The sequence below is a fragment of the Bos mutus genome, chromosome 3, assembly GCF_027580195.1.
Source record: "Bos mutus isolate GX-2022 chromosome 3, NWIPB_WYAK_1.1, whole genome shotgun sequence".
In the NCBI taxonomy this organism is placed as follows: domain Eukaryota; kingdom Metazoa; phylum Chordata; class Mammalia; order Artiodactyla; family Bovidae; genus Bos; species Bos mutus.
Window position 1 is genome coordinate 84,612,743 of NC_091619.1, and position 26,447 is coordinate 84,639,189.

The 26,447-nt window shown below is 42.0% G+C and overlaps 1 protein-coding gene across 7 annotated transcripts in view; it reads right to left on the reverse strand.

Annotated features, from left to right (window-relative positions):
* Positions 1–26,447, reverse strand: part of FGGY (FGGY carbohydrate kinase domain containing) — a 516,697-nt gene that overhangs the window by 487,235 nt on the left and 3,015 nt on the right. For 6 of the 7 annotated variants that reach the window (XM_070367946.1, XM_070367945.1, XM_070367942.1 and 3 more), the window contains exon 2: positions 2,136–2,347. In XM_070367946.1, the coding sequence (XP_070224047.1) occupies positions 2,136–2,333 (198 nt within the window). In that variant the 5' untranslated portion in view covers positions 2,334–2,347. Of the gene's footprint in view, positions 1–2,135; positions 2,348–26,447 lie in introns of those variants that run through there. The other variant, XM_070367948.1, reaches the window with a different exon arrangement.

A 26,447-nucleotide genomic window follows, 5' to 3' on the forward strand; every position in this document is an offset into this window, starting at 1 on the left:
TATTAATTTGACTACAGGAAAACCATCTCAGGGAATGTGAGCGACTTAGAGAAAAGGAAACAATACAACGGCTCTCAAGCCCTTGAGCTCCTTAAGTTTTTGAGAACAAGACAGGTCAGGGTGTATTTTATGTCACCCTTTGCCCCAGACCATTGCTTCTCAAAATCTCACATAGAAAGAACCCTAACCAGAAAAGGAGTGAATATTCCCCATGAGGTACCTCCCTTACTGACTCTGACTTCTCAACATTCTATCTTAAAAATTCATTCTCCTCCATAATCTACTCATTTTTGTTACTGTTATCAGTGCAATTGCCATAGGAATCACAGTGCTTACTCATTTCCAGGCACTGTTATGACATTTTGTATGCATTAACTCATTTAATCCTCACAGCGACCCAATGCAGATAGGTACAGTCATCATTCCCATTTTACAGATGATGAAACTCAAGCAAGAAACCGAAAGTAATTTTTTCAAGATGACAAGCTAATAAATGTTGGAACTGGGATGTCAATCCAGGCAGTCCAGCTCTAGAATCTGTGCTCTCTGGTGTGTTACTTCTCCAATATAAACACGCTTCCCTCCTTCAACCCCACAGCGATGAGCTATGAGCAGACGTGTCATGCTTATCCCACGGCTTCTGACACATGGCCACGTGGCCATGCCCCTTGTGAGAAGAAGGGCCTAAGACCAATAGTGTTATCCAGGTTTACTCTAGAAGCACAGCCTCAAGAAGGACAATGCCCAGAGCACTCACATGGCTGAAGGGGCTCAAAGAGATAATGTGGTGGCTGCCACTGCAAGATGATTAAAAATCCAACATTAAACCAAGCTGTACTTAGAGCAGACCTGTTTTAAAGTAGCTTTTCATCAGGGGATTATATTTTCTTCTTGACAATTTCCTTAATGGCAAGAAAGACTCTATGTTGGAAGGACAAAGGAGACCCAAGGGCAAAGAGTAGAGGATTCTCACCAAGGCAAGGGCTGGGAGGGGGAGGGAGGAAGAAAGTTAAACAGGCAGAAGAAAAGGCACGCCTCCCTTTTATTCCTATATCATGCTCCAGTGCTGCCCACCCCCAGCCTCCTCTCCCTGCCTTCTTCTCTGGGGGGACTAACAGCAGCCCTGAGCTCATGAAAGTTTAAACAGACTGATCAATACGGACAGAATGGTGAATTGTCCATCTGCAAATTACCAAGCCCATCATGAATATTTAAGGAACTAAACCAGAAACAGGGAGAAGACAGAATCCAGGTCTTTATTTTTCCCTCTGGAAAAATAAAAAGACAAAAACATCTCTGTCGTTCCTGATTACTGGGATATAAAACCAGTCAAGCGAAACTAAAAGGGAACAATTCTCATCCAGCATCACTTTTTTCCAAGTCAGCAAGCTGACTGCAAATAAAGGCCCCTCAAGAAAAATGCCTACCTGCTACAACTCAGAGATGCACTGGTCTTGCTCGACTTTCTTCCTTTCTCAGAGCCCACCTTGCCTTTGCATATGTTGCTCCCTCTGAACAAGAGAGGTTCCCCTCACTTGTCCACTTGGAAGGCAGGACAGTCCAGTGACTCAGGGTGCAGCACTGGAATCAGACTGCTTAGGTTCCAGCCCTGCCTTTCCTACTTACTAACTGCATGAGCATGGGGAAGTTATCTAATCTTTCTGTGCCTCTGTTTCTGCCTCAATGAAATGAGGGTGTTAATAGCACTGCCTCTATACAGCCATTGCAAGGATTCTCCTCTATGATGCAGGTTAACCTATTTTACACAGAACTGGGCACACCTGAAGGCACCGTAGAGGTGAGCTCTGGTGATCAGTGACGTCTTCACATCCAGTCACACCCAACCAAATCCTCTGACTGCATGCTCCGAGTCCTCCACCGTCTACCCTGAGCCCCTCTGGCTTGGCCCCATCCTCAGCTCCAGCCACAGTCACTTTGTTCCCACACCTCTCATGTCATATCCCTGCTGACTGTTGGTCTCTGTCACAGACTCTGAGCTCCCAAAAGGCAAAGCCAGTGTCTAAAGTTACCCATACGTTGTCCCTGGTACCAGATGGACACACAAGAGACACTCAGTGGAGGGGCGGGGGGAAGGAAGCATGTGCAAGGATAGAATGCCAGAGTCAGGGCCATACCTTTGAGACAACGCAGCATGCGGCCCAGATGTCCTCGGACGACTGCTCATGGTGGTTGAACTGAGGCTCCCATTGATTGATGGGCTGGTCTGCAAAAGCCAAGAGGGTGCCCCTCTGGTCCACAAGGGCTGCTCGGACACTGCCGGTCCCCACATCCACGCCCACATAGTAGCTCCTGGGTTCATTTCCACCGGGCATTGTTATCCCTCCACCTGTGGGGTCAAAGGCCAAACCACGTGAAGACCAAGCGGGTCTGCAAAGTCGAGCACAGGAACATCTTGAAAGTGGAAATGAAGGGGCACAGCTGACGAACTGGATGATTATTCATTAATCCAAGAAAGATGCTCATTGCTGCCAGTGTGCGAGCAGGCACTGAGGTAGGTGGTGGGTGAACAGGCAGACGTGGCCTCAGACATGGAGTTTCTGTTCTCTGGAGGGAGTCAGATGATGAGCATTTACAAGCTTCACCATTATTCAAGCAAAATCATGATATCGGATGAAAAGTGCAATGAAGAAAAACAAAAGGTTGTAGAACTGAGAATCTGGAAGCAACAGGTACACATTTTCTCCTCAATGAATTTGAATCAAAAGGGCAATGGCCATGGTGCTAAAAAGGAACTCACCTACCTGGTCAGCCATTCATTGAAAAAACTATCTACTGAGCACCTATCACGTGCCAATAAGCACTCTAAACAGTACATGAGTAAGTGAGTGAAGTCACTCAGTCGTGTCTGACTCTTTGCGACCCCATGGACTGCAGTCTACCAGGCTCCTCCATCCATGGGATCTTCCAGGCAAGAGTACTGCAGTGGGTTGCCATTTCCTTCTCCAGGGAATCTTCCTGACCCAGGGATCGAACCTGGGTCACCCGCATTGTAGGCAGATGCTTTACCATCTGAGCTACCAGGGAAGTCATAGAGGCCCTCTACTCACTGTGATGCTACAAGGTGAGATTGTTTTTATTCCAGTTTTATTAAAGTATAATTGACATACAGAACTATTGTTCAAGGTACACAGCATAAAGCTTACATACCTTAAGAAATGATTATCACAATACATCTAGTAAAAATCTATCATCTCATACAGATTGAAAAGCAAAGAAACAGAAAAATATTTGTGTCATGAGGTCTCGTAGGATCTACTCTCTTAACAACTTTCATATACAAATACAGCAGGGTTAATTATATTTATCACATTGTACATTATATTCCTAGTATTCATTTATCACTGGAAGTTTTGTACCTTTTGCCTACTTTCATCCAATTCCCCCCTCACCCTGACGGTGAGTGTCTATTTTATAGGCGATTAAGATGAGACTCCAAGGAATATATAAATTTTCTCTTAATGCTAGGTCCATACACTTATGAACAGTAAATGGAAGTTGGAATAATCATGCACATTATACTGACAGGCAAAAAGGTTTCGGAAATGAAGAGATGAGGCAGCACGACTGCAGAGCAGCCTGAACCCACAATCCCACACCTGTACATTCTCTTTTCCTTGGTAACAGCTCACAGCACAGATTCAGAGAAGAGGCAAATACACTGCAGGCCGTGTCGTGAACTGACTGGGACTGGGAAGGAGCCTCGAGGGAGACAGGATCAGGAATTTGTTAGACAATCTGTTTTCTTTACAGACGCCTTGCGAGTTACAAGGAAACCTGACCAGCGAACACTCCAGGAATTCCTTGGCCTTCACTGCTGCTCTGGGTCCCTTTGCTCAGATTAGCCCCTAGGACGCAGACATCTCACAGAGGCTTTCATTTTCCAGACTGGTGTTTTAAAGAATAAGAACAAGCCCCCAAGATATTTATGCTGGAGAACGTGCTACAGTCCCCTAGGTGAGCTCAGGGTAGCCTCAGCGCCCAGGGTCTAATTTCAACCACAGCAGTGTTCTGTATTCTTTCACTTCAAAGAGGTAATATTTCCTCGGCAAGATCATACTTGGGGATTCAAAAACGAAGTCAGCCAGCAGGTGTTCCGTTAAGGTTTCCTGGGTATTTATCCCAGTTAAAAATGGCTTCGTTAAACATGATGGTTTCTGACTTGCTCACAATGATCCCCCAACAGCATGTGGCCCCTATGGTTCATGAGCAGCTGGAGAGGCGAAGGTGGAAGCTGGAGTACGAACAAGGGCTATCCTCCTCTGAGCTTCAGAGAACAACTCCAAGGCTCCGGCCTAACTGCTTTCTCATCTCCTCGCCCACACGATCAGCGGCACCAGTTTTCAAAACATGCATTCCTTCAAACACCCAAAAGGGATATTTTTTCTTCAAGCCATTACTCGAAGGAAACTGAAAACTGAAATAGATCAAAGCACAGCAGCGCTGTGTCAAGCAAAGATCATCCTTGCCTGGCCCTCGACCCTCCCCCAACAGTGACTCTGCTGAGTTCTTCCTAAGGACTTAAAACCATTGGCTGAGGCCCTCGGCACAGCATCCCAGGCCCTCCAGGATCTGCCCTCTGCCTCCTATCCAGCCACATCTACTACAGTCCTGCCTGTTCTCACATCAGGCTTCAGACACATTGAACCCTCACAGGTTCCCAGGTGCACCACACCACTACAGGACTGTCTCCACTTCATGCTTCTCTTTCCTTCCAACTTCCTTTCTCTCTTCTGTGCATCAGTTCAGTTCAGTCGCTCAGTCATGTCTGAATCTTTGCAACCCCATGGACTGCAGCATGCCAGGCCTCCCTGTCCATCACCAACTCACGGGGTTTACTCAGACTCATGTCCATGGAGTCGGTGATACCATCCAACCATCTCATCCTCTGTCATCCCCTTCTCCTCCTGCCTTCAATCTTTCCCATGATCAGAGTCTTTTCCGATGAGTCAGGTGGCCAAAGTATTGGAGCTTCAGCTTCAGCATCAGTCCTTCCAATGAATATTCAGGACTGATTTCCTCTAGGATGGACTGGTTGGATCTCCTTGCAGTCCAAGGGACTCTCAAGAGTCTTCTCCAACACCACAGTTCAAAAGCATCAATTCTTCAGCGCTCAGCTCTCTTTATAGTCCAACTCTCACATCCATACATGACTACTGTAAAAATCACAGCTTTGACTAGAAGGGCCGTTGTTGGCATCTCTGCTTTTTAATATGCTGCCTACTGACTTTCACGTTAAGATCTTGCTCAACCAACACTTTTTTCTTAATTTGTTTGGCTGTTCTGTGGCACATAGGATCTTTGCTGCCATGTGTGGGATCTTCACTGAGGCATGTAGGATATAGTTCCCAGACCAGAGATTGGACCTGGGTTCCTTCCCCTGGAAGCACAGAGTCTTAATCACTGCACCACCAGAGAATCCCAACCATCACCTCTTGCCTCTCTCCATGCCCCAGCGCCACCAGAGTACTGTGTCCCTTCTTTCTTTTAAACTTTTTAAAAATCACTCTGACCGAATTTTTGGCTTCTGTGTTCACCTCCCTCACTGGCCTGAACCTGAAGAAAGGAACTGATTGATTTCTATATCCTCAGCTCCTACAAGTGCCTGTATCCCCAAACACTGTCTGGTACATAATAGTTCTAACTAAGTTCTTATGGAATGAACACCTAAATCAGTGAATCAACAAAAAAAAATAAGGATGAACAGGTTCATGCTTTAATGCTTTAATAGTTCAGATTCCTAGGTTTGGATTTATCTGCACTAGTGTTTTGCCTTGATTCTAATATCTGTATGCTTCATTCATCCAATTAATAAATATTTACTGGATGCTTACAACCACATTTTATTAATTCTAAGGTACTCATTTCTTTTCACATTTAGCTTCTCTGAAATCAGTGACTTAAAAACCAATGGCAACTGGGAACATCTTTCTTAGTGATATATGAAATAATGAGGCATGTTGCAATCAGTGACTGATATTAGAAGAAATGCAGATTGTGCCAGGCATCAGACACCCTGCTAGGAACTGAGGATACAGTGAAGGGCAAAACAGGGCAGTGCCATGGCTTATATCTTCCTAGATTTCTTTATCTGCAGAGGAAGAAGACTGACGAGGCTGGCCGCTCCACCGCCCCCAAATGACCACAGGCCTCCACTTGCTGAACTCAGGACTGCCTCTCTTAGCGTCCCACTGTCACCACTTGGAAGGACCCAAGGACGCTGCCCTCCAACACTGATCCTGGCAAGTCAACAACTCTGTCCTTGACTAGAGCTTTTCAAAACTATTCTAAACACTGCAGGGAGAAACAAGGGGAAAGAAATAGGAAATGAAGAGTCCATGCAAACATTCTGGCTTACACAGACCTGGCCAGCCACCCAAGCTTCTCTCTACTCCTACCAGAGCCAGTGACAAAAGAGGCCCCCAGGGGGCTGGCCCAGCTCCTCAGGCCTGGTTCCTTCACTTGCGACTGTCTTCTTCTGCATGGAATATCTCATCTCACCACCCACCAGACATCCTGATTCAGTCCAGTAAAATCCAAAGAGGCAAATTTCCACTCTGTAGCTGACTCAGGGCTTACCCTGGCTCTGGGTTTTGGACCTATTTCTTGGCTAAAGAGGAAAGAGCCCATCCTTCCGGAGAACCCTCCCCCTCCACTCTGACTTGTATGCAGACTGGAGCTTTGCCATTAGAGAGTTAACTCCAGGGCTGCCTGGACCACAGCGGTACCCCTAGTGCCAGCCCAGTGTCTGGCACATGGCACAAACTCACCATGTCCCTGAGACTCAGAGCAAACTCTTAAAACCCACCTTCAGGTAAAATTTACTGTGTATCTGATGCTTTACTAAGCAGCTTGCTTACATTTTTAAATCCACTTTTTGTCCTGATATCAACCCTTGAAGAGAATTACTAGGACCATTCCCATTTTACTGATGAGGGAAAACAAGTCCTAGGCTAGTCAAGTAACTTGCTCACGTACGTTATATAAATACCAAGTGATAGAGGTGAGAGCAGTCTCGATCCCTCTGCTACCAAATCCCTAACCGTTCTTGGAATGCCATGCTAACAGGTTCATGCGTGCTAAGTTGCTTCGGTCGTGTCTGGCTCTGCGACCCCATGGATTGTATGTAGCCCATCAGGCTCCTCTGTCCATAGGGACTCTCCAGGTGAGAATACTAGAGTGGGTTGCCGTGCCCTCCTCCAGGAGATCTTCCCAACTCAGGGATAGAACCCACCTCTCTTATGTCTCCTGCACTGGCAGGTGGGTTCTTTACCACCAGTGCCACCTAGGAAGCCCCATGCTGCAGGATACCCTCCACGTAGTTAACGCACGTTTGCCAAGGACTCTGCCTACTCTGTACCCTGTTCTTGTTGTTTAGTCACTAAGTTGTGTCTGACTCTTTTGTGACCCTGTGAGATGCAGCCCACCAGGCTCCTCTGTTCATGACAAGAATACTGGAGTGGATTTCCTTCTCCGGGGGATCTTCCTGACCTAGGGCTCAAAGCCATGTGCCTACTCTGTCTACAACTGGTTTACTCAGAACTCAGGCTGCCCACCTTCAGAGACTGGCCCTTCCCCAATACCAGGTGGCCTCTCTCTGGTAAAACTATCCATTTCTAGACTGTATGACTGAGATATCAGTCCAAAAGAGAGTCAAACCCATGGGAACAAGGGCATCATACCTTCTCTGCGTTGTTCACACACACACACCCCAGTTCATGTTTTTGTAAGAAATAGATCCTAATTAAATATTTCAGGTTCACTACGTTTCCTATTACTATAGTTTTAAGTGATCTCTTTATGATTGTTTCCACACCTGGATCTTGAGAAGTTCAAGCTCTAGGGCAGCTTCCCTGAAACTTGACCCTGTGAGTTATAAAAACTCTGCCAGAGGATTTTCTGCACTCAGATTCCTAGTCTCCCCTCTGTGCCCTTTGTTCCTGGGTCATAAGTACTCTCTGATGTGTCCTAGACTCCAAACTACATTCCAGTTCCTCTTGGCCTCAGAGAATAAAGTAACTGCAAAATGGAAAACATTATTCCCTTTTATAATTTGCTTTAAAAAAAAAAAAAGGATTAGGATCCTCCTGCATGCTTGGCATTTTTACACCTTTGTTCATCTCTTCCAACTGAAATGCATTCAAGCTGGGGAACCTACCACCATTTTATACCTTGTTGGGATAGGAAAATTTGCCCCAAGTCACACAAAGAGTAAACAGCAGCAGCATCTGCATTTGAACCCTGGCCTCTTAAGGCAACTTTAGGGCTCTTTCCAACCTAAAAGTGAAAACCGAATCCTTCAACAACAGTGCCAACAACAAAGGCAGCAACAACTGGCACTTATTAGGCTCTGCTCTGCAAATCATCCACCTGATTCTGTGATTTCACTTGTAACAATCCCGTGAGGTTGCCACTGTGAGCTCATTTCCCAGTTAGAGAGACTGAGGTTCTCAGCAATAAAGCAGTTTAAGGTCACAGAGCACAACACCAAAGGAGCTGGGTTTTGTCCAGGTCACAATGGTGTGGCTTTAAACCCCAACAGATGAATGCTGAGAGTCAGAAAGTTGATCCCACTTCATTCATTTGAGGCAGAGATAAATTCTCTAAAAAGAAAGACAACTAATAAGGAATATGGGGTATCCGACTCTCTGTGACCTCATGGGCTGTAGCCCACCAGGCTGCTTTGTCTATGGCAATAATCCAGGCAAGAATACTGGAATGGGTTGGCATGGCCTCCTCCAGGGGATCTTCTCAACCCAGGTATCGAACCCAGGTCTTCTGCATTACAGGCAGATTCTTTACCATCTGAGCCACCAGGGAAGCCCATTAAAAAAGAAACACAACTAACAGGGAATATGGGGTGGCTGGTCAGACAAGAGAATTAAGAGCATAGACTGTGGAAGCCAAGAGAAAGAAAAGCTACAGGGAGAAATTCAAGCTGGCTGCACACATGTCCCAGGCCTTACCTAACTTCTCAGTCTACAAGAGGCTCCAAAGGGCAGAACAGCTTCCCAGCCAATTGCCAGCATTGACTGAACTGGTTTTTAGCCTCTGTTCATGATCAAAAGACCGCTCTTATGATAAATATTTATATGGTGCATTAAACAATAGCCTGTACAAATATTATTAGAAATGTGCCACAGGAAACCACAGGCTTCACAGCTGATTCCTCAACAAACGTGAAAGCTGCTCAAAGGCAGTGTGAGAAAAGGAGACAGAGTCAGGGACATGGAGGCTGTTCTCTGCATAACTGTCCCAAAAATTCTCAAAAGGGGTCATGCTACACATAATCGTGCTGAAAACCACTCTTTGGGGTTGTCTCTTATATTTATTTGCTTCCTTCTTTTCCCCTAAATGACTAAAGAGCAGAACACTAGTCCCTAAGACTGCAACCCTCCAGAGTGGATAAGCTTACCTGCAGTTCTACTTCTTAGTGGGCCACTCCTCCAGGACAAACTTGAGGACAGTGGCTACAGATACAGTGTCCCAGGGACCTGGGAGTGAGCTTAATATCCTCTCTTGACTTTGATCTTTGGTCTTGGCTGGGAGTTCAAGTACACAAGTCACACACACATTTTTTTTTTTAGTTATAATATAATCAGGGGGTTGGGAGATTTGGGAAGAAAAAGATAAGCAATGAGTATGCTGCTCCACTTCAGTCTCCTTAACAGAAAGAATTAAATACCACTTAAAGCAATTCTCCCATGCTCTAAAATGGAGAGAAAATTTGGCAGGGGAAGGAAAGAGCTAATCTGGCAATAATACCTGGTTCTCCATCGGCTTTACCAAAAATATACATGGGAGAACAAGTACAGCTTCTTGACAGGTACTTCTCCTCTTAAAGTGAAAGGCTGTCTCCCGCAGCTCCAATCTTGCTATATGCTTTGAACGATTAACTAAGATTGTATAACCAGGGGGCCCAGCACAGTGCCTGGTATTAATATATGGTATGCTCAGTAACAGCTTCCCTAGTGGCTCAGATGGTAAAGAATCTGCCTACAATATGGGAGACCCAGCTTTGACCTCCGGATTGGGAAGATCCCCTGGAGAAGGGAATGGCCACCCACTCCAGTATTCTTGCCTGGAGAATTCCATGGACAGAGGAGCTTGGCAGGCTACAGTCATAGGATCACAGAGAGTCAGACATGACTGAGTGGCTAAACACACACACACACACACACACAAACACACTCAGTAAACAGCAGCAATTATTAGGTCTATTAAGATATGCCAACCTTCTCTTTCATGACCAAATCATCCCTGAACATCTGCAGGGATGTTTAGTATGCATGATCTATACCTAGGTATTCACACCATGTCTAACAGCTCAAATTCCAGTAAACAAATGTAAAGTGCTTTCTCTGGGTCAGGACACTAGGAATAGGAAGCTGAAAAATATATCATTTCTGATTTTAAATAGTTGACAATTTAGTGTAAGAATCTTATTTTTGAAAGTCAAACAGTGATGCCTCAAGTTGTGCCTAGTTTATGTACTTGAAGCACAACTAATGCACCTGGTAATATTGCACGTGGCAGTAAGGGGGGCTCCATTTGCCAGTGGAACCTCGGCTATACTCTTGAAGCCAAGCGTCTTGTTTCAACTCCACCTTCCTTGGCAGAATATGGAGATGTAAGTTGATAAAATAAGTACAGGGTTACTGTTTTCATCAGTCTTCCAAGCACTAGATCAGAAGCCCAGTATTTTTCAAGATGTTTAGGATCTTCATGCTTTGGACTGAGCCCATCTTTAAAGACAAATCTGAGATGACTGGATGAGGGGTATGGAATTAAATCAGACAGAAGAAAAGCTGGCTGTCGTCTTAGATTCAAAGTTGGATTCCAACAGGTAGAACAGGCAAACTTAAGGAAGCCTCGTGCATGCCTCACAATGTGGTGGTCACAGGGATCAACACTGAGGCGATCCTGGGCCGTGGCCAAAACCCACCACCGTCCAAAAGCCACACAGGCAATGCTCAATGGATGACACAGAGAAAATACAAAACCCAGCCATGCTGAGGCCAAATGCACGGTATAAGTCCTAACAAAATCATGGGTGGAAAATCTGACGCATCAAATGACATCCCCAAACTCCCAAAACAAACATTGCCTGAGAGTAAATTAAACTCTGGATCTCCCATGTCCTCTTCTATAAAACCTCACTTACACTCCCTTCTCTTCAATCCTTGTGATCCAATAAAGCAGCTCCCTACTTGTTAAAATGCCTTCCAAGCCCTTTAAAATGCCCTACCAAGCTATTCTCTCTGCAGAGACGGGGAGAGGGGGAACCCACATTTATGACACCCACCCTTCCCCCACTTACAGGGGGAAGACACTGAAATCCTGAGGGGAACAAAATCCAGTGGATGGTCACAAAGCTGGAAGATTAAGGAGGCTGTATTCAATTTCAGGTTTGTCTAGGCCAGAACAGGACTCTTATCTATCCCTGAAATGACTTGACTTTTCCCACCTCCCAACCAAGTTGCTTTCATCCTTAGCATACTCAGAACACAATTCCAAGTCAGTTCATCCTGTGAAAACTTCTCAGACACTCAACCATCAGAAACGCCTCCTCCATGCTCTGATTAATGACAACCCTATGTCACTATACAGGCTACTATGAGAAGCATTAGATATTGAGAATGTTCTGCCCTCTACTTCCTTCTGCCTAGACGGAAACATGCCGTGTGTCCTGCAGTAATAGGGAATTCTTGGGCTGGGAGGGAGGAGGAAATTATTAATGTATAAAATAGTCAAATACCTTTTAAAATAAAAAGCATCTAAAAACTCTCCATCCCTGGAGAGGTCTAGAAGCACAGTCAGCAAGCCTTTCTTCTGTATGAAGCACTGCACCCCTTCCCAGGGCATTCTTCCTCCTGACCTGCAGCCCACTTCCGCACACACAGGCATTGAGGAGAGAAGTATTGGGTACAGCAACAAAATCCAGTCCCTGCACCATCTTGCAAAACTCTGCCCTCAAAGACAATGCCCAGCCTGAGGATGGCTGAGGTTTCTACCCTACTCTTTTGGCTTTTTTTTCCCCTTTTTAAAGAAATTCTATTATTTTTTTCCTATTATTTTACTAATATAAACATTTTTATGTTATTATTATATAGTATATATTATTAATATATAGTAATGTATTTTTACTTACTGCTAACAATTACTGACCATTTGTTAATTGGAGGATAACTACTTTACAATGTTGTGTTCATTTTTGCTGTACAACGCGCTGCTCTACGACGATGCCCCCCTACCCTATTTATGAAGAATGGCTAGGTGGCTTCAAGGCCCCACGTGAAAGGCCGAAAGAATGAGTTACTGGAAGATTACTGAACAGTGTGCCTTTCCAGAAACAGGCCCTGTTAAAATTATCACGAGCTGCAGGGTAAGCTTCAACACCAGCAATGCTGCTTCTGTCCAAAGTGAAGGCCAAGTTCTTTATCTGGCCCACAAGGAACTCAAAGCTCCTGCTCCTGCCCAAACCACTAACCCCACTGCCCAACCTCATCTCTGATCACAACTCCTAATATGCCAACCTTACAACATTACTAGCAATCCCGCAAATAAAAGTTTGCTGCCTTTGTTCATGTGATGCAAAAAATACAAACTTGCAGTTCATAGAAAAAGATATTCAATCCATACATTGACCCTTTAACCTCACAAAAAATGGAGGGAAATGCAAATCAAAACAACACTGATATACAATTTTACACCTTAAAAAAATGGGCAGAAAATGAAAACACTGATAATATCCATTTTGGGCAAGTGCTTGGGGACACAAGCAGTTTCAGATACTTTTAGCAGGAGAATAATTGGTTCATCCTCCTTTAGAACAATTTGGCAATATCTATCTGTTTTCCAAATCTACCTCTTTACCCAAGAGCTGTAACTTCTAAGAATTTACCTTCTAAGAACTGAAGATTGGCTCATCTAAAAGATATATACAAAAATGCACATTTCAGATTTATTTTTTAAAGGCAAGGGCACACTCACAAAAACCCTGGAAACAAATTCAATATTCATCTATAGTGCCTGCATGCTAAGTCGCTTAGTTGTGTCTGTCTGACTCTTTGCAACCTCACGGACTGTAGACCACCAGGCTCCTCTATCCAAGGGATTCTCCAATCAAGAATACTGGAGTGTGTTGTCATGCCCTCCTCCAGGGGATCTTCCCAACCCAGGGATCAAACCCACATCTCCTGCAGCTCCTGCATTGCAGCTGGATTCTTTACCACTGAACCACTAGGGAAGCCCCATTCATTTATAGGGGCCTTGCTAAAACTGATACAGAAGCAGTTGTTAAAAATGAGACATAGCTAAAGAAAACTGCTAATTACGTGTTATTGAGTAAAAGAGCAAATTCTTAGACACTACAATATGACTGCATTTGTAAGAACTCTGTAAAGAGGAAACCACATCAGTGGTTCTCAAACTGTGAGCTTCAGAAAGTCAGCATCAGCACCACCAAGCAATGTGTTAGAAACGCAAACTCTCAGGCTCCAACCCAGACCTACTAATGCAGAAACTCTAGGGAGTACGGTTCACAGTCTGTGCTATTAAAACCCTTCAGGCTACCCTGAATGCTGCTGCTGCTGCTGCTAAGTCGCTTCAGTCATGTCTGACTCTGTGTGACCCCATAGACGGCAGCCCACCAGGCTCCACCGTCCCTGGGATTCTCCGGGCAAGGACATTGGAGTGGGTTGGCATTTCCTTCTCCAATGCATGAAAGTGAAAAGTGAAAGTGAAGTCGCTCAGTTGTGTCTGACTCTTAGCAACCCCATGGACTGCAGCCCACTAGGCTCCTCTGTCCATGGGATTTTCCGGGCAAGAGTACTGGAATGGGGTACCATTGCCTTCTCCGAAACTGTGTAAGGACCTAACATACAAAACTTCAGGAAGAATATGCAAAAGCCTGCTTACTGCAGTGACATCTACAGAAAGCAGTACAGTGGAAGCATGGAGGGCAATTTTTAACCTCCCCTCTCTGTGCTGTTTGAATTTTCACAATAGGCAGCTACTATTGTAATTATAAGAAAGATTCTTGTACTGGGTTGAAATCTACTTTATGTGGCTTCCACCCTCTAGTCCACATTTTTATCCCATGGGATCATCCAAACCACCTAATCTCTCTTAAGTGAGCTAGCCCTTGGATATGCAGCCCTTAGATATGCAGATGACACCACCCTTATGGCAGAAAGTGAAGAACTAAAGAGCCTCTTGATGAAAGTGAAAGAGGAGAGTGAGAAAGCTGGCTTAAAACTCAACATTCAGAAAATGAAGATCGTGGCATCTAGTCTCATCACTTCATGGCAGATAGATGGGGAAACAATGGAAACAGTGACAGATTTCATTTTGGGGGGCTCCAAAATCATTGCAGATGGTGACTGTAGCCATGAAATTAAGACACTTGCTCCTTGGAAGAAAAGCTGTGACCTACCTAGACAGCATATTAAAAAGCAGAGACATTATTTGCCAACAAAGGTCCATCTAGTCAAAGCTATGGTTTTTCCAATAGTCATGTATGGATATAAGATTTGGACTATAAAGAAAGCTGAGCACTAAAGAATGGATGCTTTTGAACTGTGGTGTTAGAGAAGACTCTTGAGAGTCCCTTGGACTGTAAGAGATCCAACCAGTTCATCCTAAAGAAGATCAGTCCTGAATATTCATTGGAAGGACTGATGTTGAAGCTGAAACTCCAATACTTTGGCCACCTAATGCAAAGAGCTGACTCATTTGACAAGACCCTGATGCTGGGAAAGACTGAAGGAGGGAGGAGAAGGGGATGACAGAGGGTGAGATGGTTGGATGGCATCACCAGCCCGATGGACATGAGTAGGACTATAAAGAAAGCTGAGTGCTGAAGAATTGATGCTTTTGAACTGTGGTGTTGGAGAAGACTCTTGAGAGCCCCTTGGACTGTAAGAGATCCAACCAGTTCATCCTAAAGAAGATCAGTCCTGAATATTCACTGGAAGGACTGATGCTGAAGCTGAAACTCCAATCCTTTGGCCACCTGATGCGAAGAACTGACTAATCTGAAAAGACCCTGATATTGGGAAAGATTGAAGGCGGGAGAAGGGGATGACAGAGGATGAGATGATTGGATGGCATCACCAACTCAATGAACATGAGTTTCAGTAAACTCTGGGAGCTGGTGATGGACAGGGAGGCCTAGCGTGCTGCAGTCCATGGGGTCACAAACATTCAGACACGACTGAGAGACTGAACTGAACTGAGCCCTTAGAATGTTTTAAAATGATTCTCATGACCTCCTCGAGGAAGGAACTTTCTTTCCTCTTTGTTATACACTTTTAGTTCCGACAACTGCTCCTCCATGCCATGGCTTTTCCTAAAATCAAGAGACAGGAAAAAAGGATATGGTGTGCTTAGTACATTTAACAAGAATAATCTTCAGAGTCCCATGTTCCCATGTGACTCTGTGTGGAGATGAGGGAAGCTGGGCTAATAGCAACCTGTGAGCACACAGTAGGTCTTCTTTACCTCCCTGGAGGCTCCCCAGATGGAACACATGCTGGGACAAATCACTGGCCCATCCAGCCCAATACCCAATCTCACACACTAAAAAGGGAACAATCTGCAGAGGAGAAAAGGGAAGGAGAGGTGGGGTGTCTTGCAAAGTGCTTTGGAAGGTGAGCTTTGAGGTAACCTCCTCAAGTACCTGACTCATCCTTTAAGGTCCCTAGAATTTGGTGTTGTCTATGTTCTATCAATATGTATCATCACACGAATAGCAATCTTTCTCAAACTTGTATTTTGTGCCAACCGTCATCTTGGATCAACAGATTTCATGTGAGCATTTACTCTCTTCCTGGCCTGCTACTAGTGACTTAGTAGATGGCCTTGCTGAAACTTCCAGCAACTTTGGAGGGTCCACAAACAAAAACTGATCCTTTTGAACTGCGGTGTTGGAAAAGACTCCTGAGAGTCCCTTGGACTGCAAGGAGATCCAACCAGTCCATCCTAAAGGAAACTAGTCCTGAGTATTCATTGGAAGGACTAATGCTGAAGCTGAAACTCCAATCCTTTGGCCACCTGATGCAAAGAACTGACTGACCAGTTCTTAGGGGAAACTAAGGTTCTGTGCATTTAGGTCACTTGCCCAATGGCACCCCACTTCAGTACTCTTGCCTGGAAAATCCCATGGACGGAGGAGCCTGGTAGGCCGCAGTCCATGGGGTCGTGAAGAGTCGGATACAACTGAGCGACTTCCCTTTCACTTTTCACTTTCATGCATTGGAGAAGGAAATGGCAACCCACTCCACTGTTCTTGCCTGGAGAATCCCAGGGACGGGGGAGCCTGGTGGGCTGCCGTCTATAGGGTCGCACAGAGTCGGACATGACTGAAGTGACTTCGCAGCAGCAGCCCAATGTCACAGACTCAGTAAAAAACAAGAGAGGGACTTCAACCCATGCTCTTTCCACTATGTCGCATGATGATTTAAAACAGCCACACTCTAATATCAACGTTGGCCACATAATTCTATAATCCCGGAATCTGATAAATTATACTGAGTTTGGCGTATCTAAATCACGCTTGATTTTATCACCTGTCTTCTCAACTTTTATCCCCTATAGGTGTTCAGTAACTGAGTGCTTTCCAAATCTCTTCATCCCATAGCCACTCTAGCAGAATTCAAAATACTCAGCTCTCAGCCTGGTCTGCAACAGATTTCAGTGTAACTGGCCCAAAATCCAGATGGCCCAAGGGACAGGCAACACATACATTTAGGCTGAATGATTTTTACTTTATTTTCCCCACTCTTCCTAAACCCAGTCCCCACACAAATCACTGTATATGTACTTGCTATATAAACTCTGCTTCATCATCCATGTTGATAAGGACCTTCTAAACAATTTAAAACGATAGTTACAGGACTTCCAGGAAAAACCATCTCATTGTTTTTCCTTGTGTCAAACCCACTTCTGCCCAAACATACTGTGCCTTTTCTCTTCTTTCCCACCAAGTGGCACCACCAACCACCCTGACATTGTAGCCAGCAATCTAAAAATTATCACTGATTCCCTGTGCAGGTTATTCTGTTTACCCACCTCTTCCACACTCAACCCTTTTCTGCCTACCCTGTGTCCTGGGGATTATAGTCTGATCTCTAAGGCTCTCTAACCCTTTTATCTTCTAGTTGGTTTTGCCCATGGAGAGCCATTAGCAGAAACCTTAAAGGAGGAAGGAAAGTAAGGTCAGGGTTCCCCTCCTTTGGAGCTGCCTCAAACTTGCTGCATTTCTTTAAGATAATACATCCTCTCAAGGCAGCTTTCTCCACGGGATTTCTGAGTTCTCCATCCCTTGCCCACTTAAGTAGAAAGGTATAACAATACCACTAATATTAGCTCTAGGCATTCATGCTGCCCTCATCTTTCTAAATAGTTCCTGTACTTAAAATTATACAAATCTAAGGGTGTCTTTCCTTCTGATTTATTCCTTCACTGTGCCCTTTCAGGCCTCAAGCAGTAAAAGTGCCTGAATAACTTAAATTCCCTTCCTCAGAAACTCTAGTAGTCTCTCTTAAAATTTTCTTCAAAATTTCCAGGTGAAGACCTCCACGTCTAGCCAAGATAGATAAAGAGCACCATATTTACCCTCCCACCTTAAATAACTAAAATAATGAATACAGGAAACAAAGATTCTCAGGATACAGGACATCAGGCAACAAAATACAGTGATGTTAGAGAGATGGGGGTAGAAAAAGAGGTATCCTGAAATTGTTCAAGCTGAATGCCTGGGACGTGGACACAGGAAGAGAAAATCCACACCAAGGCCTGCAGTTTCCTGAACTGAGCGAGAGCTAGGAGTCTGTGCAGAGCAAGGAGGCTAGAATTCTTGGGGCAAAGTAGGAGATAGGAAAGTTGCCCCAGAAGGTGTGTTCGTCAAGTATTCAGGACAGTAGCAGTCACTATACACATGCGAAGAAGCCGTCTGAGCCAGAAGCACTCAAAAGGATGACAGTGAGCAATCAGTGGACTTCACACAGGGCCATGAATAGTGGCGATTCACACCAGCCAGTGAGGAAAACCTCACAATTAACAGCGCTTGGGGGCAAGTACACAGACGGGCTTTACCTCAGCAGTGAAGAAGCATTAGTCCTACTCAACAAAGCTTAAGCAGGACGCAAGAGGATCAAACTGTTTCCAAATAACTTAGACATGCTGCAAAACAAAGATCAAGTGTATTTATAGAAATACGGAAATATCTAGCATTGAACAAGGTAAAACACATAAGGTCTGGTATTCAGTCAAAACTTAACAGCATGCAAAGAACCAAGAAAATACGACTTAAAGTGAGAAAAATCAATGGACTCCAACCCAGAACTGACCTATCTGATAGAATGAGTTGATGCAGATATTATGGCAGTTATTATACGTGAAAGTCCTATGTTCAAAAAGCTAAAGGAAAGAGTGAATTTAAAAGTTCAGACATATAAGGTTTTTAAAAGAATCAAGTTGAAATTATAAAAATGAAAACTAAAATATCTGAGATGAAAAGCTGACTGTATGAGATTACATAACACAGAAGATTAGTGACCTTCAAGACATTGTAATAGAAACTATCAAAAATATAACAAAGAGAAAAAAGATTTTTTAAAAATAGAGCATCAGTGAGCTGTGGAAAAACTTAAGTGACCTAATATATGTGAGATGGGAATACCTGAAGGAGAGAACAAAGAAGAGATCAGGAGAAATACATTAGACATAATGCTTATAAATTTCCAAATTTGATGAAAACTATAAAACCACATATTCAAGAACACAAATGAACTCCAAGCAAAAGAAACATAAAGAAAACTCAGCCAAGCAACATCATAACCAAATTGTTCAAAACCAATAGTAAAGAGAAATCTTAAAGGCAGTCAGGGTAGAGATGGCAAATTATGCAAAAAAAAAGAAAAAAATGTGAGAATGTCAACAGAAATAATGCAAGCTATGAACAGCAGAGCTAGATTTGAAGAACTAGAAGAAAAAACTTTATACTAGAATTCTTTATCCTGTGGGGGAAAACAATCTTTCAAAACTGAAGCTGAAATAAAGATTTTTTTTGAGACATACCAAAGATGTCATACCAAAATTCATCATCAGAGGAAAAAAAAAAAAAAAAGAACAGAACATCGGTGGCTTCCCTGGTGGTCCAGTGGTTAAGACTCTGCTGTTCCACTGCAGAGGGTGTGGACTCTATCTCTAGTTGGGGAAGTTTCACATGCCTCAAGGTGTGGACCCAAAAAAAAGAAAAAAAGATCAAAATTTCTCAGCAGCAGAACTGTACCACAAGAAGTGGGAGAAAATAATATCTCATGGAAATCTGGATCCATAAAATAAAAGGAAGAGCATAAAGTTAACTATGTGGGTATATATACACTTTTTAAAAAGTTCTGAATGTCTTAAAAAGATAATTGACTGCTTAAAACTAAAATAGTGACCATGTATTGTGGGGTTTCAATACACGCAGAAGTAAAATGTATTGTAGAAGGCAATGGCACCCCACTCCAGTCCTCTTGCCTGGAGAATCCCATGGACGGAGGAGCCTGGTGGGCTGCAGTCCATGGGGTCGCTAAGAGTCGGACACGACTGAGCGACTTCACTTTCACTTTTCACTTTCATGCATTGGAGAAGGAAATGGCAACCCACTCCAGTGTTCTTGCCTGGAGAATCCCAGGGAAGGGGGAGCCTGGTGGGCTGCCGTCTCTGGGGTCGCACAGAGTCGGACACGACTGAAGCGACTTAGCAGCAGCAGCAGCAAGTAGATTTTAAAGCAAAAATATTACCAGGAATAATGATTCAGTAGATACTGAAGAAAAATAGCAGCAGAAATTATGAAATGATAAAGTGGATGATTCACCAATATGACCTAAAAATCCAAATATTAATCCACCTAATAAGAGAGTGTCAGAATACCTAAAGCAAAATCTTATAGAACTGCAAGGAGAAACATGTATGTCTACAATTATCATGAGAGATTTAAATGTGCCACTCTCAATAATTGGTAGAACAGGCAGATAGAAAATCAGCAAGTACATAATACATACCAGTAGTCAATAAAGCTAACTGACATGTAAAAAGCACATTTCCCAACAAGAGTAGAATATATTTTTTCTTTTCAAGAGCACGTGGAATACTTATTAGGTTGGTACAAACGTAATTGTAGTTTTGGACTATGAATTTTAAATTATAACTAGGCTCAAGCATATCTTTATTAACCATGATAGGAATCATTATAATAAACACATTTTTGCCAATAAGAAATAAGTTTGTTTACTCCTGTAGCATAAAAATCTATGCTTTAGGATTTCACAAAATCTTGGAAAGTATTTTCTGCATCCTGCTGGTTGTGGAAACATTTTCCCTGAAAAAATTTTTCTAGATGCTTGAAGAAGTGGTAGTCAGTTGGCAATAGGTCAGGTGAATATTGCAGATGAGGCAAAACTTCATAGTCCAATATGTTTAACTTTTGAAGTTCTGAGTGTGAAGTGTGGTCAGGTGTTCTTGTGGAGAAGAGGGCCCTTTCTGTTGACTGATGCCAGCTGCAGGCATCGCAATCTTTGGTGAAACTCATCCATCTGCAGAACATACATCTTAGATGTAATGGTTTCATTGGAATTCAGGAAGCTAAAGGACATCACCAGATGGCCAACACCGAAATTAGATTGATTATATTCTTTGCAGCCAAAGAGGGAGAAGCTCTATACAGTCAGCAAAACAAGACCAGGAGCTGACTGCGGCTCAGATCATGAACTCCTTATTGCCAAATTCAGACTGAAATTGAAGAAAGTGGGGAAAAACCACTAGACCATTCAGGTATGACCTAAATCAAATTTCTTATGCTTATACAGTGGAAGTGAGAAATAGATTTAAGGGACTAGATCTGATAGACAGAGTGCCTGATGAACTATGGATGGAGGTTCGTGACATTGTACAGGAGACAGGAATCAAGAACATCTCCAAGAAAAAGAAATGCAAAAAACAAAAATGGCTGTCTGGGGAGGCCTTACAAATAGCTGTGAAAAGAAGAGAAGTGAAAAGCAAAGGAGAAAAGGAAAGATATACCCATTTGAATGCACAGTTCCAAAGAATAGCAAGGAGAGATAAGAAAGCCTTCCTCAGGTATCAATGCAAAGAAATAGAGGAAAACAACAGAATGGGAAAGACTAGAGATCTCTTCAAGAAAATTAGAGCTACCAAGGGAAATTTTCATGCAAAGATGAGCACAATAAACGACAGAAATGGTATGGACCTAACAGAAGCAGAAGATATAAGAAGAGGTGGCAAGAATACACAGAAGAACTGTACAAAAAAGATCTTCACGACCCAGATAATCACAATGGTGTGATCACTCACCTAGAGCCAGACATCCTGCAATGTGAAGTCAAGTGGGCCTTAGAAAGCATCACTACGAACAAAGCTAGTGGAGGTGATGGAATTCCAGTTGAGCTCTTTCACATCCTAAAAGATGATGCTGTGAAAGTGCTGCACTCAGTATGCCAGCAAATTTGGAAAACTCAGCAGTGGCCACAGGACGGGAAAAGGTCAGTTTTCATTCCAATCCCAAAGAAAGGCAATGCCAAAGAATGCTCAAACTACCACACAATTGCACTCATCTCACACACTACTAAAGTAATGCTCAAAATTCTCCAAGCCAGGCTTCAGGAATACATGAACCGTAAACTTCCAGATGTTCAAGCTGGTTTTAGAAAAGGCAGAGGAACCAGAGATCAAATTGCCGACATCCGCTGGATCATCGAAAAACAAGAGAGTTCCAGAAAAACATCTATTTCTGCTTTATTGACTATGCCAAAGCCTTTGACTGTGTGGATCACAATAAACTGTGGAAAATTCTGAAAGAGATGGGAATAACAAACCACTTCAACTGCCTCCTGAGAAATCTGTGTGCAGGTCAGGAAGCAACAGTTAGAACTGGACATGGAACAGACTGGTTCCAAATAGGAAAAGGAGTACGTCAAGGCTGTATATTGTCACCCTGCTTATTTAACTTATATGCAGAGTACATCATGAGAGACGCTGGGCTAGAAGAAGCACAAGCTGGAATCAAGATTGCCAGGAGAAATATCAATAACCTCATATATACAGATGACACCACCCTTATGGCAGAAAGTGAAGAAGAACTAAAGAGCCTCTTGATGAAAGAGGAGAGTGAAAAAGTTAGCTTAAAGCTCAACATTCAGAAAACTAAGATCATGGCATCCAGTCCCATCACTTCATGGCAAATAGATGGGGAAACAGTGGAAACAGTGTCAGACTTTATTTTTTAGGGGTTCCAAACTTACTGCAGATGGTGATTGCAGCCATGAAATTAAAAGATGCTTACTCCTTGGAAAGAAAGTTATGACCAACCTAGACAGCATATTAAAAAGCAGAGACATTAACTTTGCCAACAAAGGTCCATCTAGTCTAGGCTATGGTTTTTCCAGTAGTCATGTATGGATGTGACAGTTGGACTGTAAAGAAAGCTGAGCACCTAAGAATTAATGCTTTTGAACTGTGGTGTTGGAGAAGACTCTTGAGAGTCCCTTGGACTGCAAGGAAATCCAACCGGTCAATCCTAAAGGAAATCAGTCCTGAATATTCATTGCAAGGACTGATGCTGAAGCTGAAATTCCAATACTTTGGCCACCTGATGTGAAGAGCTGACTCACCTGAAAAGTCCCTGATGCTGGGAAAGTTTGAGGGCAGGAGGAGAAGGGGTCGACAGAGGATGAGATGGTTGGATGGCATCACTGACTCAATGGACATGAGGTTGGGTAAACTCCGGGAGTTGGTGATGAACAGGGAGGCCTGGCGTGCTGCAGTCCACGGAGTTGTAAAGAGTTGGCCACGACTGGGTGACTGAACTGAACTGAACTGAAAGTAAATCAAACCAGCAACAGACCACCAAACAGTGACCATGACCTTTTTCTGGTGCGAGTTTGGCTTTGGAAAGCGCTTTGAAGTTTCTTCTTGGTCCAACCTCTGAGCTAGTCACCTCCGGTTGTCAAATAAAATCCAGTTTTTGTCACACATCACAATCCGATCAAGAAATGGTTTGTTGCTGTTGCATACAATAAGAGAAGATGACACTTCAAAATGACAATTTTTTTGAATTTCGGTCAGCTCATGAGGCACACACTTATCAACCTTTTTCATCTTTCCAATTTGTTTCAAATACCAAATGAATGTAGGATGGTCGACACTGAGATCTTGGGCAACTTTTCATGTAGTTGTAAGAGCATCAGCTTCGATGATCCTCTCAACTAGTGATTGTCAGCTTCCCAATGGCTGGCCACTATGCTCTTTATCTTCAAGGCTCTCATCTCGTTTGCACAACTTCTTGAGCCACGACTGCTTTTTGTACACTCATTAGCAGTTTTGAGCCAGATGCATTGCTGATGCTGTGAGTTGTCTACATTGCTTTATGACTCACTTTGAATAAGCAAATTCTAATAAGCAAATCACTTGAATTCACTTTTGTTATCTAACATCATTTCCCTAGTCTAAAATAAATATAAAATAAACAGTAAGTAATAAGTCATTAACAAAAAAATAAAGTGAGAAATGTGCATTAAAATGACATATAACATAACCACACTTAAGAATGTATTCCAGTATAAAACAGCAAAGTTCAACACTGTAAAACTGCAAGTACTTTTGCACCAACCTAATACAAGACAGACCATATTCTGGGCCATAAAGCAAGTCTCAAAAAGGTAAAAAAATTCAAATCATATAAACTACTTTCTGTGACTTAAATGGAACTAAATTATAAATCAATAATAGATATGTGGAACATCCTCAAATATTTGGAGACTGATTGACACACTTCTATAAACCACAGGTCAAAAAGACACTTTAAAAAACTAGAAAATGTATTCACTGAATGAAAATACAAACAACAAAACTTGTGGGATGCAGCTGAAGCCATGCTTAAAAATTTACAGACTCAAATGCCTATATTAGAAAAGACGTCTCAAGTAAATGACCGTAATTTCTACCTTAATACATTAGGGAAAAAAAAAGGGTAAGAGGGATCCAAAGTTAGCAGAAGAAAGAAAATAAAATTTAGGGTAAGTATCAATAAATTAAAAAATAATAAAGAGAATAAATGAAAACAAAAAGCTGACTCTTTCAGAAGATCCATAATATTAATAAATTTCTGGCAAGAATGATCAAGAAAATAAAGAGAAAAGAGACACATAACCAGTATTTGGAATGAGGGAAATGAAATTACAACAGCTTCTATAAATGTTTAAATGGTAATAAAAGTATTATGAGCACCTTAGATGATATGTACAGATTCCTTTAAATATATTAACAGAAACTATCAAACCTCACTCAAGAAGAAACAGATAATCTGCACAGTCCTCTATTATTAAGTCAATTGACTTTTCTGTCTCCTCCATTAAAAAAAAAAAAACTCAAATGGCTAAATGGCTTCACTGATGAATTCTACCAAACATCTGAGAAAGAAACAATGTCAATTCTACATGAACCCTTACAGAAAACTGAAGAGAAATAAATGTTTCCCTGATCATTCTATGAGGCCAGAATTATCTTGATAACAAAACTTAAAAGACAATATAAGGAAAGAAAATTATATCATTACCAAACATTAACACAGATGCAAATATTCTTAAAATTTTAGCAAATAGAATCCAACAAAATATAAAAAGGATAGTAGGTCCTGGCCAAATGGGATCTATCTCAGTAATATAAGGTTAATTTAACGTTCAAAAAAAAAAAAAAATCAATGAATGTAACTGACCAGTCTTTGAAAAAATTATGATCTCAATAGTTACAGAAAAAAGCAACTGACAAAACATTACACCCATTCTTCATTTAAAAAAATTAATGAAACCTCTCAGCACAGGAGATTCTAGCCAGTGTACTATGGCAAGAAAAGTTAAGACATTCTTACTGAAAGGAAGAAGTAAAATTGTCTTTTTTCACAGATAACATGATCAGATAGACAATCTGATGGTACCAGCAAAAAGTTACTAGAACTAAATAAGTAATTTAGCAAGATGGCAAGATACACGGTCAATATACAAGTAGCAACAAACAATTGATAGCTGAAACCTAAAAGGACATTATTTTCAACAGCATCAAAAAACGTGAACGACCTACAGATAATCTGACAAAGATCCATCTATGAAAGCTAAAAAAACACTGTTGAAAGAAATTAAGGAAGACCTAAATAAATGAATAGATATACTCTGTCCAAGGATAGAAAACAAAATTTAAGACGTCAATTCTCTCCCCAAATTAATGTATAGATTAAACTAAATTGCAATTAAAATCTAAGCAGGGCTTTATTTTGAAATGATTGTAAAATTAATATGGAAATGTAACAGATGTAGAATAACCAAAACAACTTTAAAAACAAAAAAGTGGAAGGATATTCTACCTGACTTTAATATCTATTACAAAGCTATAGTCATCAAAACGAAGTGGTAATAGCATTAAAATAGACAAAGAAATGGATGTAATGAAATAAAACATCCAGAAATGGGTCCACATATACATATGGTAAACTGATTCTATTCAAAGGTACAAAGACACTTCATGAGACACAGGATAGGCTTTTTATCAAATGGTACTGGAACAGCTGATACCATAGGCAAAAAATAAACCTGTCCATATCTTGTTCTACAGGTTAACATAAAATAGATCCTGGATGTAATATAAAATAATAAATAAAGCTTCTTTAAAAAAAAAATAGGACAAACTATCTGAGATCTCAGACTAGGCTCAACTTCTTAGATACCAAAACCATGATCCATAAAAGAATAAACTGATAAAACAGACATCATTAAAATTACAAATTGATAAATTAAACTTCACCAAAATTAAGAACTCCGCTTTTCAAGACACTGTTAAGAAATGAAAATATAAGCCACAAAATGGGAGAAAATTTTTCCAAATCACAACTATGATTTAAAAAAAACAAACTTGTAATGCGAATATACATAAAAACCTCTCAAAAATCAATAAAGAAATAGGTCATTTTTTTAAATGGACAAAAGATTTAATAAACACTTCAACCAAGATGTATGAAATATATACGGGGAAATAAGCACATGAAAAGAAGCTTGAGATTATTAGTCATTAGGGAAGTACACATTAAAACCCCATGAAAGAATTCCACATTAATAGAATAACTAAAATTTAAAAGTGACCACAGCAGTTGGGGCAAACTAGAATCACTCTGAAATACAGATTGGATGCATCTTAAAAAGTTAAATACACACCTACCGTGTAAACTAGCCATTCCACTTCTAAGTATTTAACCAAGAGAAAGAAAGGCTGCACAAAGACATTTATACAAGTAATCATATCAGCTTTACGTGTAGTAGCCAAGAAGCAGCAAATAATTCAAATGTCCATCAACAGGTTAATGGATAAACTAA